The 12834-nt window shown below is 42.4% G+C and overlaps 2 protein-coding genes across 2 annotated transcripts in view; one reads left to right on the plus strand and one right to left on the minus strand.

Moving 5' to 3' along the window:
• LOC106807874 (zygotic DNA replication licensing factor mcm3-like) overlaps window positions 1-11594 on the minus strand; it is a 24290-nt gene extending 12696 nt beyond the window's left edge. The window contains exons 1-8 of the mRNA XM_014810365.1: window positions 11389-11594; window positions 10781-10893; window positions 9852-9975; window positions 7141-7299; window positions 6897-6976; window positions 6371-6476; window positions 5900-6030; window positions 5651-5707 (exon numbers count right to left, since the gene is read on the minus strand). Coding sequence (XP_014665851.1) covers window positions 5651-5707; window positions 5900-6030; window positions 6371-6476; window positions 6897-6976; window positions 7141-7299; window positions 9852-9975; window positions 10781-10893; window positions 11389-11469 — 851 coding nt within the window. The 5' untranslated portion in view covers window positions 11470-11594. The remainder of the gene's footprint in view (window positions 1-5650; window positions 5708-5899; window positions 6031-6370; window positions 6477-6896; window positions 6977-7140; window positions 7300-9851; window positions 9976-10780; window positions 10894-11388) is intronic.
• A 184-nt stretch (window positions 11595-11778) lies between these two features.
• Window positions 11779-12834, plus strand: part of LOC106807877 (protein Mis18-alpha-like) — an 11814-nt gene continuing 10758 nt past the window's right edge. Inside the window, exon 1 of the mRNA XM_014810369.1 lies at window positions 11779-11868. The gene's annotated coding sequence lies outside the window, so the exon portion shown is untranslated. The remainder of the gene's footprint in view (window positions 11869-12834) is intronic.

The following is a 12834-nucleotide window of genomic DNA, read 5'->3' on the forward strand; positions in this document are numbered from 1 at the left end:
GACAGCTCCAGCACTTGCGCTTTATGTGTGATGATTGTTAGCATTATATATTAAACTGAGAGAGAGAGATTGCTGGAGACTTGTCTCCTATTGATGCTTGGCTAACATCTCATGTACTGAGGTCGTTACAACTAGGTTTATAAGATAGCCGAGTCGTTGTACAGTTAGTGTTGGGTGTGGGACAGGTTGACTGTTTGTACTTGTGTATTGTCTGCAGTGCATGCGTGGCACGGTAAAAATACACGTGCCGGGTGTCCTGGTCGAATGGGAATTCTTGACGATCGATTCCCTCGCTGGCAAACTTTTATTGTGGTGGAATTTAATCGGGGCGGAGGTATTTTAAACGGGGCGCAACGATTGAAACAGGGGGGAATTTCCCCAAACGGGGCGCGCGCGCCCCGTTTGCGCAACGTAGGGAGAACCCTGGAGGAGTGTAGTGGAGGTAGTGGAGCCGCTGTTGTACTCAAGTGACTGCTATGTCCGATGAACCTGTTGCTGAACCTGATGCTCCTGTAATTGCTGAAGCCTCAACCACCACTCCCGCTGATCCAACGATAATGGCGCTGCCAGCATTCCCCGCATTTTAGGTAAATCTCGACTCAAATATTGGCCCAAGATGGGAAAAATGGCTGACACGCTTTGAGAGACTGATGGCTATCATGGATGTTACCCGGAAACGCGCAATGTTGCTACATTATGCAGGAACGGATGTTACGGGCCACTGAATACAGTGTACAGGGCGTCAAGTGACAAGTGACGCTCAAAAAATAGGAAAATAGGAATTTTAGATGTGAAAAAATAGGAGGAAAATAGGAATTTTGGTGAGAAAATATATGTTAAATAGGAATATTTGTTGCGTTAGATGGCCTCCCAACACCCCTACAGCAATCCCGATCCACCACAAATGGTTTTATTAACATACATATTTGGAGTTACATCACATGCGAACAATATTTTGAGGTTTTAATGAGAAATGCATGTCAAAATTGAAAAGCAGTTTATACATGCATAAGCACCCATACATGTAGACTACTCCAAAATAGTATGACATACATGTATACATGGGTGGATCCGGCTTTTTGAAAAAGGGGGGGTGCAGTAAGAAATAAAGGGCACTTTTATAAAAAGATGCCAAAGGCAGCTTATGCGACGTGTCTAAGGCACGTTGCCACTTAGGGGGGGGGGTGTTAGGGGGACCTCCCCCAAGAAAAAATTTAAAAATTGGTGCATTCTGAGAGCATCTGAGCAGTAATTTTGATGTCTAGAATGCAAGATGAAATTCCAAATTTTTAAGCAGAAAATTATCGTTTGTGTTTTCCCTTTTTTGGGGTAAAAAAGAGGGGGTCCGGACCCCCTCTGGATACACATACCACATCCAACTGAGAAACAACTTTACTGAAATAAAATCTGTGATAGTAAAGAGTATATTACGTTAATTTAAAGTAAGGGGTGGGGGTCTGGGGGTCCTCCCACAGGAAATTTTTGAAAATTGGGTCACCTGAAATGTAAATTCCTGCATTCTGAGAAGGATACATACAAGTCTGGATTCAGAAAAATGAAAAGCCCTCAAAAATAGGAAAAAATAGGAATTTGTCCAGAAAATAGGAGAAAATAGGAATTGCCCAGAAAATAGGAAAACATAGGAAAAAATAGGAACTTGAAGCCCTGAGTGTCGCCACAGCCGCTCTCAATGCGTACTTCACGCCAAAGGCTAATACAGCTTTTGAAGTATACAACTTCCGCCAGGCAACGCAGAAAGGTGACGAAAACATGGATGCGTTCGCGACACGCTAAGTCATGTGGTTTTGCCGACGACAAGACTGAAATCGCCAACCAAATAATTTTTTCGTGCAAGTCCCAGAGTCTCCGCCGCAGAGCATTAAGAGACAATCTAAACCTTGACGATCTAATAAAACTGGCACGCTCACTAGAGATCAGTGAAACGCAAGCTAAAACCGTGGAGGCCAGCAATTCAGACTCGGTAAATTTTATGAAGGACCAGCATCAATCCCGCAATAATCGGCAACAATCACGTGAAAACACACGCTCCAACTCGCAGTCTTATCGACACTCGCAGTCCAGCCACCACGCTAATGGGAGGTCCCAATCACGCCGACGCCCCGACAATGGTAGCAGACGACGCAACAACACCGGCAAGTGTTACTATTGTGGCTACAACCTGCCACACCAGAACTGCACTGCTAGGGGAAAGAATGTGCAAAATGCGAATAGGTTTGCAAATCGAGTAGCTCAAATATCGATAACCCGTCGCACCACCAAGCAAATGTTGTCAGCAATGTGAGCAACTACGAAGTATCCGATGATGAAGCAGAATACATTTGGACCGCTACAACACGAAACTCGTCCAGACGCCTGCCATCTTGCTCAGTTATGATTGGCCGCACAGCAATTCCATTCCAAATGACCATCGATTCAGGCTCATCCGTCAATACCCTCGATCAAGCCACTTATGACGGATTTCCGGAACGCCCACCACTCGAGTCATCGTCATCGCAAATCTACTCGTATGGTTCCAGCAAGCCTTTGTCAGTCCTCGGTGTGGTCCATCAAGCTGTAAGTTACAACTCTAAGACGCTTGACACAAAACTACACGTTGTCAATGCGGAGGTAACCTACTAGGATGCCGTGCAGCTCAACACCTTGGGATCCTACTGCTCGCTAACGCAGTCCAATAAAATCCAAGTCGCCTACTGTACCATCCCACCCCACTGCCAGGAAGTTCCCACAACTTTTTGATGGCATCGGCAAAATCAAGGACAAGATGGTGAGACTATACACTTCGACGAAGATATCCGCCCGAAGCAGCAGCCACACCGACGGGTGCCATTCCAATCTGAATGGATTCAATTCCGAATATCAGTCGCAGTCGAATATCAGGTCAACTATATAATGACCAACGCCATGCCAAAGGCCCTCAGCATCAAGGAAGTGACCGACGCTACGAACGGCGATTCCACTCTGTCTGCCGTTAAAGCTGCCATGACCACAGGAAATTGGTCAAACGCAACAGTCGAGCCATATCATAAAGTCAAATACGAGCTTACCATCTGCCAGGACATCATATTACGTGGAACACGTTTAGTCCTGCCGTCTGCTCTCCAGCAAAGAGCCATCGACCTTGCTCATGTTGGTCACCAGGGAATTGTTCGCACCAAATCCCTGCTCCGTGAAAAAGTATGGTTTCCCGGGATCGACAAGACCGCCGAAATAACGATAAAGTCATGCCTCGCCTGTCAAGCTTGCGTCGGTTCCAAACAGAAACCTGAACCCGTTATCAACAGCACACTGCCAACTGGCCCCTGGGACGAAGTCTCAATGGACTTTCTCGGTCCACTGCCAAGCAATGATTATTTGCTGGTAGTGATGGACGACTACAGTCGATTCCCAGAGGTAGAAATCGTTGCTTCAACCGCCGCCAAGACAGTGATTCCCAAACTGGACGCAATCTTCGCAAGACATGGGATCCCCGCCATCGTAAAGTCTGATAATGGTCCGCCGTTCAACAGTGATGATTTTACAAACTTTGCAGCACATTACAACTTCAAGCATCGTAAAATCACACCGCTATGGCCACAGGCTAATGGCGAAGCAGAACACTTCATGGGTCCACTCATGAAATCTATCCGTGCAGCCCATGTTGAACAGAAAAATTGGAAGCAAGAAATGTATAACTTCCTGCGTCAATACCGCACTACGCCGCACACGTCAACTGGAATCTCGCCAGCCGAGGTTTTGTATGGTCGCAAAATCCGTACAACGCTGCCCTCGCTAGTTCAGCCAAGGGAACGCAAAGGAATCGATAATGTGATTCGCACCAACGACGCATCGTCAAAAGAGAAGGGGAAAAAGTACGCGGACAATCGAAGAGGTGCCAAACCCTCAAACATCGCAGTTGGTGACACTGTCCTAGTGCGCGTAAAGAAGACAAACAAGTTGTCAACGCCATTCGACCCAAAGCTGCTGACTGTTGTCAACCGCAAAGGATCAATGATTACAGCAGCATGTGGAGACTACAGAATCACGAGGAACGTCGCTCATTTCAAGTCCTTCGTGGCGAACAGACCCATCCGCCAACTCCGCGATAATGCACAAGATATCGAGGACACTCCAATCAAAGACAACGACATTGAACATCAAGCCGCTGTTCCTCTACGCCCGATTCTCCGCAGGCCTCAGGACAATGCTGCTCCACTCCGCCGCTCGGACCGCATAACTCGCATGCCCGTCAGGTTCGAGGACTATGTGTGCACCAAGTCCAAGGAGTAATCAACCTCTCCTCCTGTCGAACCTCGCGTCACAGCACAACCGCTGTGCATTCGCAATTCGCGTATTCGCGCAGTTCATAATTCAAAATTCGTTTAGCTATATAGGGCTGGGAAGCATAACGAGTGAGAATCATGACATTATAATCAACGTGACTATGTAGCGTTTTAGGAAACGATTGTGTATTACATGTATAAGTGTTTCAGAAAGTTACGTTTTAATCATTAGCATTTTTCAGCTATCCGACAACAATTATTGTTACAGAGCAAGTGACATGACTGATGTTAAGCCAGCAATAATCTTCGTTTAGATGCATTTCATTTTGGAATCTTAACAGTAGCTACATTGTATTTTCGGCTCGAAGTTTGAAGTCAATGAGGGGAGAGATGTTATGTTTATTATGCATTAGCAAGACCAGCTCCAGCAGGTGCTGTCACCTATCGGGAAACACAGAAACAAATATGTCAGCCATCATGTAGCGTCTGTTTTTCATCGGAACAAGTGTCGCGGAGCGACAGCGCTCATCTAACGTCTACTGCGGTGACTCTGTGGTGGAGTGGTGGGATTCTAGTAAACCCTGTTAGTCCCAAATGTGTTCACATACAACAGCTCCAGTAGCAGCTCCAGTGACAGCTCCAGCATTGGCTTATGTGTTGATGTTTAGTATATATATATTAAACTGAGAGAGAGATTGCTGGAGACTTGTCTCCTATTGATGCTGTGTACATCTATGTACTGAGGTTACATAGGTTCTGTATGTTGTGATACCGATATAGTGTACTTTGATATTATTATTATTATTATTATTATATCATAATGAATGTGATAACTACATACTTCTGGAGTTGGAGATTACCTTTGTGTTGTTGGTTGGTTCTCATTTGTACCTGGCCACCGTCCCGAGGTGTTACCGGTCGTTAGACCCAAGGTTAAACATAGTAGGAAGCTTTAAAGATCTGGGAACAATTGAATATACCCGTGCGTAGGCTCGGGACAGCACTCTTGGTGTCTCTCGACGCCCTGAACCTACCATTCTGCCGGCGACTCGCCCCTAGAGGGTCGCTACAGTACTCCCTTAATTTCTCTCCCAGCATTATTATGCTACTGTATGACATCATTAAATAGTCAACATACACGCCTGACAATGTTCACCCCCATTCACAATCATTCTTGTATATAGGGAGACCAGGGGATTACCGACATCTTCTGGCTAAAAGATCTCCTGTAGGAACCCATTTCTAATTATACAATGGAAGGTGATTGTAAAGAATAATTCCTGTTATAAAATTTCGCATTTGGAACTTTTTTCTGCAACAGATTACTTCTATTATGTAAGCTAGCAATTTTTTCTTTTATACATAAATACCTGAGTAACTGTGATTTGGCAACGGAAGGATCACCTATGAGGAGAATATTAATGTCTCTGAAATATAAAACAGTAGAACTTCAATACAATGGTAGATTTATTAACACCCAAAACAATTAAGCAAGATGACTATATAATAATAGTAACTACATTACTTATAAAAATGAGTTTTTATTCTAAAAGTAAAAGCTTGTATATCTTTGTTATATCAGCAGGAATGCCTAACGATTTGGCCTATCATAGACATACCCTCTAAGACGAGAACCATTCGGAAGAACTTTCTCCACACCTCCAAGGAGCATGTACAGAATAGCTTTCTTAATGTACTCATGCCCATGTATGGTTGGTGCAAGGCTCTTTCCCAAAATCTCAAACACATCCTGTCAAATAAATCAAATGCTTGAAGTCTACACTTCATGTAATTTTAAAATAGTGGTAACAAACCATTGTTAAGCCAATTTTCGGAATATTTGAATAGTCCATGTTAATATTTGTTCCTTACGAATTATCACTAATAAAAACATTAAAAATTTTAGAAGTTAATTATCTGACATGTTTGTATGAAACCCCATTTTAACTTCATTTTCATATTCCTGCGTGACATGTTTATCAATTAAATTTATATAGTTCCTGTTGTCTGACTAAAGACAGCGGTGACGATGATATCAGTACCACAATGCACATTGTTCCCCTATCTAAATATGTGTGTAACTCTGTTACCTCTTTCTGTTTGCTGAACGTTTTAATCTTGCCGATATCTTCTGCTGAAAAAATAGGTGCTATCTCTTTGCTCAGCTGCTGTATGTTGTTGGCAATCATAATCGTCCTATAACACCGGCACCTTGTGTTATACACAACGTCTCCGTACACCCATCTTGCCCATGACGTATATTCATATCGTGTCTCGGTGGCATCCAACATTTTTTGTTACCCAGAATGTGACAATATACACGGAAATGTCTCAATGTCATACAGATGGCTACAACAAATGTCATAAAGATGTTTACAGCATTTAGCCACAATATACACGGCTAACCTATCACTGCTAAAATGAACAAGTCTAAAACTATGATGTTGGCCAATTTCCAGTGTCCAACTACCACAAAACATCAGCAAAATTTATAAAGACACCATAGAGTGGGGACCTTGGCGGCGAGTATCACACAGTCAGTTATTAAATAAGGCAATTTCCACGATGTGTGAGAAGTACAAGGTATATGGACATTTATGTGGCATTGGAACCCACCTGAAGCTGCCACTGGTGTAGCCACCTTGCTTGCCAGGTAAACACCGGTAAGTTCCCACAACCTGTACTCTATCTCCTGGCTTTAGTAACAAAAACAAGTATGAATAAGTCATTTTAATTTCTCTGTTCTTATAACTCACAATATCAGACAGCCAAAAAAAAAGCCTGGCGTGATTCTTGAATGCAGGATTTAGTAATCAAATCCACTAGCTAAAATTGCGTTAATTTGAATGCTTATGCCTACCTTGACTTTATCTACAAGGTCATTGTCGAGAACGATGTCGACAGACCGGGGAAGTTGCCCAGCGGGAGCTTTCTCTGGCATTTCCTGGATAGTTAGCGTCTGATGATCTTTGTACATGCACAGTCCATATTCTGTCTCCAGAGGGTTGTTATCTTCATCCTAGGCCAAATCAAACTTCTTGTGTATACGTGTACACGACCCCCCCCCCTTCCACATCCAACATTCTTAAAGTAAGTTTTTTTCATGTTTTCTTAACCATTCTCATATTTTCCGACCATTCTATTACTTACCAATACTTCTTGAGTAACACAAAGTATATATAGAAGGGTAACATATGTCTTAGAACACTCACACTCAAAAATCTTTATTTTCACCAATATATGCACGGATCTGCATTTTAGAGTAGACAATTAATTTGATTCAAATCATATAGATGTTATGTTTATTATGAATTAGCGAGACCAATGAGCTAAATATAACAAGGAGAGGAAGCGGATTGGCTGTGCGCTTTTCGCCTCAAGGGCGCCATCTATAGACCATAATCAGCTGAAACGGTTGTGCAGACCGAACCCAGAGACAATAGAACACTAATCTGTTCTAGGGTCTCTGCCGAACCCAAATTTGGGCCAGATATGGCGGCGCTTCCTCTCCTTGTTATATTTAGCTCCTTGTGCAATACCAGCTCCAGCAAGTGCTGTCACCTATCGGGAGACACAGAAACAAATATGTCAGCCATCATGTAGCGTCTGTTTTTCATCGGAATAAAACCCATCTTATTGTTTGCACTCATTTGCATTAATACTCGGCTTAAAGGCATAATATTTCCATCGATTATGCAAAGTTGACGAATGCTACAGTAACTGGCACCTTGTGTAGTTAATAAGTACATTACCTTATAGCCAAACGCGTATTAGTTTGTCCAATATCACTGCTAATTACTAAGAAAAGTCTAATTGAAATCCGTAAATTCGGTAATCTGGCGCCAACGCTAAATTTATTGCCAACAAAATAAGCATCGATTTCGGTTCGGTGACCTCACATGTTGCTACAGGATGTTGAGCATCGAATTGTTTGTCCCGGGTAAATTGTTTGCCTAGTGACGGCATATCCTTTTCACATATTATATGTTGCTTGTAATCTCAAGATCTTCGTATATTCATTTATTCCCGAATCCCAAGAGTAAAACCATAACGTACGGAATGCGCACTCAGACCACAAGGATCGAAATCACTGACGGCCGAGCATACGTGCGAAAATGTCCGGTGCACTATAATCTGTATGACACCGCCTCGCCGGTTACGGCCGGTCATGGCGGGTTGTAACTGTCAACAACGGATTTATTTGACCGCGGATTTCAATTGAACATTTCTTAGTAACCAGCAGTGATATTGGACAAACTAATACGCGTTTGGCTATAAGGTAATGTACTTATTAACTACACAAGGTGCCAGTTACTGTAGCATTCGTTAAAATTGCATAATCAATGGTCGTCTTATGCCTTTAAAGGAATAATATGTCCATTGATTATGCAATTTTGACGAATGTTAGAGTAACTGGCACCTTGTGTAGTTAATAAGTACATTACCTTGTAGCCAAACGCGTATTAGTTTGTCCAATATCACTGCTGGTTACTAAGAAATGTCTAATTGAAATCCGCAGTCCAAGAAATGTTGACAGTTTACAGTTTGAACTGCTTCACTTTCAAACCGCTGCCGGCGAAGCGGGTGTGATACAGATTTATAGTGCACCGGACATTTTCGCACGCATGCTCGGCCGTACCCAATGCTAGCGATAGTACAGTACCGTAACTGTATACGTAACAGTAGCTCTGATTGTAATGAACATGGAATCCACGTACGAATCACGGACGCTCGTGATAATGAAGTAGGCTGTGTTGGGGGCCAACACTATGGGGGGATTGCGGACTAACCACGGCCACAGACTAAACATGGAAAGCAGACGGCACTATGCGTAGTTACGTATATTGGTCAAACGAATACACCTGTGTCCGAAATTGAAGACATGTGGGTACCCGTTCATTAGCACCCACGGTTATTTACTTGTGCCTCAATACCGAGAATACACCCAGAGATACATTCTACGAGCTCATTAGTCGCAGCATCCCGGGACAAACAATTCTCTGCTCAACACCCGTAGCAACATGTGACGTCACCTAACCGTTTCGAGACTATTTTGCTTGGCAAACAATTTAGCGTTGGCGCCAGATTACCAGATTTACGGATTTCAATTAGACACTTCTTAGTAATTAGCAGTGATATTGGACAAACTAATACGCATTTGGCTATAAGGTAATGTACTTATTAACTACACAAGGTGCCAGTTACTCTAGCATTTGGTAACATTGCATAATCAATGGACCTATATGCCTTTAAATATATCATCTGGCAACGAGGATAACCATGAAGACCTAGCGCATGCAATGAACAAGCCTGGAGCACTTTTCAAGGTACAGTTTAGCCTTGTGGAGCCATTTAATGAGTAACCCACATAGAGCGCATGGCGAATTCCATTGTTCTGTGTGGAGGACAGGGTTCTAGATTTTTTAATGGAGCTCTCCATCATGCCTCTTAAGGGTGTGATTATGGAGCGTGAAAAGTCCCCCTATGGTGTTCTAGGGGAGTCATTAGTAGTCCTCCTGTACTTTTCAAATCTGAAAGCCTGTCTGTATATTGTAATCCTGTTTTACATCACCTTCCTTCAAAACCAATGAAGAAATCCTCATGCATCTTGCTATACGTAGTGTCAGCTGCCTCAACAAATTCTTTTAGAGCTCGTCCAAATGCAATAAGTTCTTCAAAAGAATTGTCTAAAATGCTGCAAACAAATAATATAGACTTAAAGATTCACCCAACGAGAGTTGGTAACAATGTAATTAAAACTTGCCACCAGAAAGACGTACCTTTTAAGCTGATGAAAAAGGGATTTCGTATTTACAATCAATCGACTTACACCATCAGAAAAAAACATTTGCCATTACAGACCTCGACGCTTATTTTCAGATCGTATAATATCTGCATGGTTGTCCTGTTGGGCAACAAGAAGAAATTTTTACTAGAATAAGTAGCGGGGCCATTTAGCCAACAGCTCGCACCGGAATTGTGGGACTCGGGCGTTACAAAGTCTGCAGTAGTTTACCAATTAATATGTTTATTTGAAAAAGGTGTGACATGACAGAAATTCGCATAAATAAAATCTTTACAACCCAGAATTTAGTTTTGTTTGGAACCTGAGAAATTATCCCCAGTTATAGGGGATTTTAACAGTCTACCTACCCCTAATGGGCAGGCAAATTGCTGTTTTTAACACTAAGAAAGTGGTAAATTTCCCGCCTTTTCCCAGGGGTCCGGGTTTAAATTGACTGCATGGTGCATATATAAAAACTCTAACTCAGATCAGTAACAAAGAGATTAAACATGCTATCAACTTCCTACACAAGAATGTGTATGTATAAAATACAATAAAATTGCATGCCACAAGGTCATAGGATACATTTATTTATGATTTAAATTGAGACGTGAAAATTATCTGAGGATTTTCATAGGACCCTTGGCTTGAGGTATTTATAATATTGTCTACAATTAAATTAATATTAATAACACAACCATACAAAGTTACAAACCCCTTGGCACGCCTGGGTTTCTTGCGTCGCATTTCGTTGATGTTGACAATTAGGCGAAACTCCCCGTTTGCGATCATATTACGCACCTTTTGTTGGTAAATACCTTGATCTTCCTGCATTAATAAATTATTTAGAATGTATACTACTACTAGTACTTTAATTACTTAGTAATAGTACTACTACTACTAGTACAAGTACAAGTATACAAGTACTAGCGACTATGATGAGTACAACTAAAAGTAAAAGTAGTACTAGTAATAATACTGGTAGTAGTGTTAGTGTTTACAATACTACGTTCGAGTTGTCACGACTAGCCTAGACTAGAGTTCCATCACAACTTGTACCAATAATACATAGGCATAGCCATATATAGGTACGGCCCAAGGATAGAGAACATGGGTCCCAATAAAACCAATGTGCCTAACCCTAACCCTAACCCTAACCATAACCTATTATATTGATATAATATTATATTTATATTGATGTAAATGACATTGGTTTTATTGGGACCCATGTTCTCTATCCTTGAACCTATAGGTACTAAGTGAAGGTAGGGGGCCTAGGCTAGCCTTAGGCCGCGGAATACGTTCAACTTCAACGTTGCTTACATCGTCATCCAAGAAGTCTAAATAATCTCGCTGCCATTCACGCAAGTGTTGATCAATGTCCACGTCGAGAACGTCCATCATAATGACTAGTTAATTCGACGTCGATAATTTGGAATGAGCATGTATACGACAATCGGTATTATAGCGTAGAATATCTGAAAATCTGTTCTAGGAAAGCTACGACAACTAACAAAACATTTCGCGCGCAAACTGTAGCACACGTGCCAATACAAATCGACTGTAGCGCCGTCGCTACGCTAACACTGGAAACTCCACGACAGATGGCGCTCTCGCTCATAGGCTCATAGACTGGTATCCGTTTGCCACCTTCACTCCGGCATATATGCTTCGCTACACTGACTGTTAGTTAGGAACTGTCGACCGGGTACCAGTCTAGTTAAAACATAGATGCAGAAAGAACGTTTTCGGGAATTAACAACAATCGAAAACATTAAAGATCGCAACATTTCCAAGAAGCTGGTAAATATTTATAACAATAAATGAGCGAATATGGCACACATTCAACACATCAGCTGTCCAATCTTGAACGTGATGTAATGCGGGCCGTGTTCGAGCAAGATTGCTGGTTTAGTAACTGGACAAGTTTTGAAACTTCGCGCGTCCTGTTCGCGTGGTTTTTAGTATTTTTACCTTAGTAATTTTAAACGCAGTGGCTGGAGGTACGGTAGCCGTCGGTCGTTTAAGCCCCTTTTTTGCGTTAGGGTTAGGGTTAGGATTAGGGTTAGGGTTGGGTTTAGGGTTAGGGTTAGGGTTCTAGCTCATCTAAACTCTCAAATCGTGAATTTATTTCCCAAGGCGTTATTTCGAACGCTGTGGCTATATTGCCCGGCAGCCGTCAGATATACGCCGGCTGCCGGGCATATAGCCACTGTGTTAATATAACGTATTCTCCTAATGGCCTAGATGTTAGACAGTATAATTTTACTTTCTTTCACCTGTGGTGTGCGATTCCATCACTCCTACTCCCAGTAATCTTCTCCGGTGTTACAATCCCTTTCGGTGTGGATGTCGATTTCAATAAACATTTCGGATGTAGTGATAATTACTACAGAAACTATCTACAAAGAGGATATGCCAAATCGATAGCGAGATATTCCCGCGACCAATCAGGATATATTGTTCGAACTATAGGTGGCTAATGGTTGACTGACTATCTGACATTCGTGACATGCTTGCCGGATTGAAGAAGAAATGCGTACGATCATGTGCGTACGCACACGTAGAACATGTCACGCACAACCTTAGTTGGCATTCAAGAAACGGTACTGATTCCTGATTCCAGACTGAAGCAGCGTTGGGAAAATCTATAAAAGGTGGGCGGAGCTTACTTTTGGCCAATGGTAGTGAACCTTGCATTGTATGTGCCAGGGTCTGTATATAAACGTGCATGAGTTGCTTGGCACGCGCTCTGCGCGAAGTGTGACG

This window comes from Priapulus caudatus, unplaced genomic scaffold, assembly GCF_000485595.1.
Source record: "Priapulus caudatus unplaced genomic scaffold, Priapulus_caudatus-5.0.1 Scaffold239, whole genome shotgun sequence".
NCBI classification, from domain to species: domain Eukaryota; kingdom Metazoa; phylum Priapulida; class Priapulimorpha; order Priapulimorphida; family Priapulidae; genus Priapulus; species Priapulus caudatus.